We start from the raw sequence: 3526 nt of genomic DNA, 5'->3' as shown, positions 1-3526 counted from the left end.
CATAACAAGCTAAAACATTAAATGTTGCTTACACATTAATGTGTCTGTGATTATAATACAATAATGTAATATGACATATAAATAACACTGACTGACTTTTCCTTTGATACATAATACTGATAATACTTGGTACTTCTACCTGAATACAAATGGAGTAAAGGATCTTACTACTTCTTCCACCTCTGCCTTCACTTCGAATGGATTTTGCAGTCAGTTCAGACTTTTCACGCTGGCATATTTTAACACTGAACGAATGCAACGCATCATTTATAACACATTGAACATAGCGTGTATATAAGAGTTTCCTCATGACAAATCTTCATCATGAGGCTACTGTGTAACATGCCGAGTTTTGGCGCTCTGACAAGAAGATGTTGTGCTTTTGAGTGTAGCACAGTAGATTTTTAACTATTAACCTTGTCTCTGTCACTCAGATGGTGTATATGAAGGGGCCAGGCCCCTCGTTGACCCACTGTCAAGTCATTCAGCTTTGTGGGCAAACAGATACCTGCCGAGGAGCTGCTGAACGGCTGTTTTCATGTTTACATTCGCAAAGTGGTTCCGCCAACAGCAGAGCTTGGGAGTTTGCCCAGGTTGTGACCGTTGAGCAATTAATCTCATGTGTCTGACACAAAGTTATGTGTATGAGCTGACACAAAGTTATGTGTACTGTATGAGCTATACTGTGAGTCAAGAGGAATACAAAAAACGCTGTTTTGGTAAATTGTGCCAGCCAAAGCTCAGACTGTGTAGGAACCGATCCGATTATATATTTTTTTTAGCACACTTGCCTTTAATCATCATAAACAGGTAGCTGTAATCTGCTGGTGAATGCAGGAAACAACATCCCTCCTGGAGTCGAGGAAAGCGCATGCGCGTCTTTATCACAAAGACGTGATACAGAAATTGATTAATACGGTTTGAGTTTCTGTTTTAATTTCAAAAGTGGGGACTTCAAATTATATACAAGGTTTTAAATTTTGTCAATATTTTTTGGTGCGAGTTTTATGCCAGAAGACACAGCAAACACCAGCCATTTTAAGGAAAAATTATACCTTTTGTCCTATTGGTGAAAAAGAAAATGCACCACATCAGCCAATCAGAATGCGTGTATGGCAGCGCATGGCATTTTGTTGCTAAGGCACAGCGGCAAACCAGAGATAGCGAGTTTTTAGAGATTTGAGGGATTTGTGACATTTAGCGCGTTTGGAGCGTATAGTCAGTGTGTGGTGCAGTGTGTTTAGTGTGTGGTGCAGTGTGTTTAGTGTGTAGTTTCGCCGTTTTTTTGTTTTGTACGACAAAACAATGAGGCCACTACTGGATGTGGAGCAGGCGATGCAGCTCTTCCTTGAGCTGGAAGGCGCAGAGGGAGACTCGGGGCCAGAGTCTGAGCCTGAGAGTGAGGGCTTTGACGACGAAGTGGACGATCCCTCTTTTGTTTTGCAAGAGGAAAGCGATGACGAGGAGCCCCCGATGTGCACACAGAGTGCTAGTCGGAGGTCTGCACAGAGGAAGGGACGGCATGGCACGCCCACCAGGTCCAGATCTCCGCTGACTCCGACAGCAGAGCCTGAGCCCTGGAAGACAGAGGAGAATCCTGACACCGCCCCAGCTGTAAGCAGGTTTCGGCCACGAAGAACACCAGGAGTCCAGGTAGAGACACTTTCCCCCCAAAGTCCAAAAGACCTTTTTCTATTGTTTTTTGCCACCGACACAGTCATGAAAATCTGCAGTAACACCAACAAAAATGCTGCAAAAAACAAGGAATTAGGGAAGAAATACAACTGGACTGACATAGAGATGGAGGATCTGTACAAGTTTTTTGGTGTCCTGATCTACATGTCATTGGTGTCGCTGCCAAGTCTGCAAGACTACTGGAGACAGAATCACATTTTGTCTGTGCCTCTTCCAGCCAAAGTGATGACCAGGGAAAGGTTCCGCTCCATATTTTGGAACCTCCACCTCAGTAATCCTGCAGAGGATCTAATAAATGACAGGAAGAAGGGAACACCAGGCCATGACAAACTGTTTACAGTCAGGCCTCTTTACGATGATATTCTCAATGCCTGCCAGAATTATTACCACCCGAGGAGGGAGCTGGCTGTGGATGAAAGGATGGTGGCAACTAAGGCAAGAACTGGCATGACACAGTATATGAAAAACAAGCCCACTAAATGGGGGATGAAACTTTTTGTATTGGCCGAGTCAAGCAGTGGCTACACCATCAGGTTCAGCATATACACGGGCAGGTCTATGGCTGCGAGTGAGCATGGGCTGTCCTACGATGTTGTCATGAACCTTATTCGGCCATCCTATCTTGGCACTGGGTACCACATTTACATGGACAATTTTTACACCAGTCCCAAACTGTTCATGGACCTGGCCAGCATGAAGTTTGGAGCATGTGGCACCTACAGGGAGAACAGAAAAGGATGCCCCAGAGGGAGGGCAAATGCTCTCACCAAAAAAAGTGAAAGAGGATCTGTGAGATGGATCAGAGAGGGCCCACTTGTGTTTGTGAAGTGGATGGACGTCCGGGAGGTGTCTGTGTGCTCCACCATCCATCCTGCATTTTCAGGACAGACAGTGCAAAGAATGAAGAAGTATGGAGATGGACGCTGGGCTGCGAGAAACATTCCCTGTCCTACACCGATCATGGCCTACAATAAGAATATGGGTGGTGTTGACCTGTCAGACCAGCTCATCCAGTATTACTCCACCCACAGAAAAACTGGTCAGTGGTATAAGACCATATTGCTGCACTTTCTGGACATAGCAACAACAAATGCCTTCATCTTGCACCGTGAGATTAGCAGTGTCAAGAAGGTGCAGCCCATGACACACAAGGACTTCGTGGTGGAGCTGGTGCGTGAGCTTTGTTGCATGGACAAGCAGGGTGTTCCCCAGAGCAGGAGGGCTGACCACATCCCTGTGGCCATTGTCACAGAAACAGATGCTGGCCAGAAAGCCACCAAAGGAAGGCTGAAGTGTAAACGCTGCCTCCAGGTGGACAGCAGGAGATGTGACACACCCTGGAAGTGTCAGGCCTGTGATGTGCCCCTCTGTCTTGTGGTGGACAGGAACTGTTTTTCAGAGTGGCACAAATAATATGTGGTGCATTTTATTGTTTTATTGTGTTGTAAATAGCTGTGCAGAAAAATGCCTGAGGCATTTACTGCAAGGTAAATAGTTGTAAATAACTTTTATTGTCTGCTAAATTTTTAAACATGTTTGTGGTTTTCACAGTAAAAAAAATCAAACTTTTTCCCACTCGGATTTGATATTTTTTGTGTGATGTTTAAGTCCAGTGTGTTAATACATTATGTCAAAATGAAAACATAACAGTAAATAGTCACACTTGTGAGGCTGTGCTGAGAAAATGACACCCAACAACACAAGGAAAAACCATTTTTAAGCTGAAATATGAAATTAAAATCAAAAGTAGTCAAAAACGGATAATTATACACATGACTCCAGAGGTACGAGACAAATAAATTTGAACGTGTTGAATTTTTAAATCTTAATG

At 44.1% G+C, this 3526-nt stretch overlaps 1 protein-coding gene across 1 annotated transcript; it reads left to right on the top strand.

Moving 5' to 3' along the window:
* The first annotated feature begins 764 nt into the window (after positions 1-764).
* LOC124063820 (piggyBac transposable element-derived protein 4-like) lies at positions 765-3269 on the top strand. Its single transcript, XM_046397868.1, has 2 exons — positions 765-1221; positions 1264-3269. Exon 2 carries the CDS (start codon positions 1306-1308, stop codon positions 3106-3108), a length of 1803 nt encoding a protein of 600 aa, XP_046253824.1. The 5' UTR covers positions 765-1221; positions 1264-1305; the 3' UTR covers positions 3109-3269.
* The last annotated feature ends 257 nt before the right edge of the window (positions 3270-3526 follow it).

Source organism: Scatophagus argus, chromosome 8 (genome assembly GCF_020382885.2).
Source record: "Scatophagus argus isolate fScaArg1 chromosome 8, fScaArg1.pri, whole genome shotgun sequence".
In the NCBI taxonomy this organism is placed as follows: domain Eukaryota; kingdom Metazoa; phylum Chordata; class Actinopteri; family Scatophagidae; genus Scatophagus; species Scatophagus argus.
The sequence above is the reverse complement of the archived record's forward strand: the minus strand, read 5'-3'. Positions and strand labels throughout refer to the sequence as shown.

Coding starts and splice junctions, on each gene's coding strand:
- LOC124063820 (XM_046397868.1), top strand. CDS start 1,306: ATGAGGCCACTACTGGATGTGGAGCAGGCGATGCAGCTCTTCCTTGAG.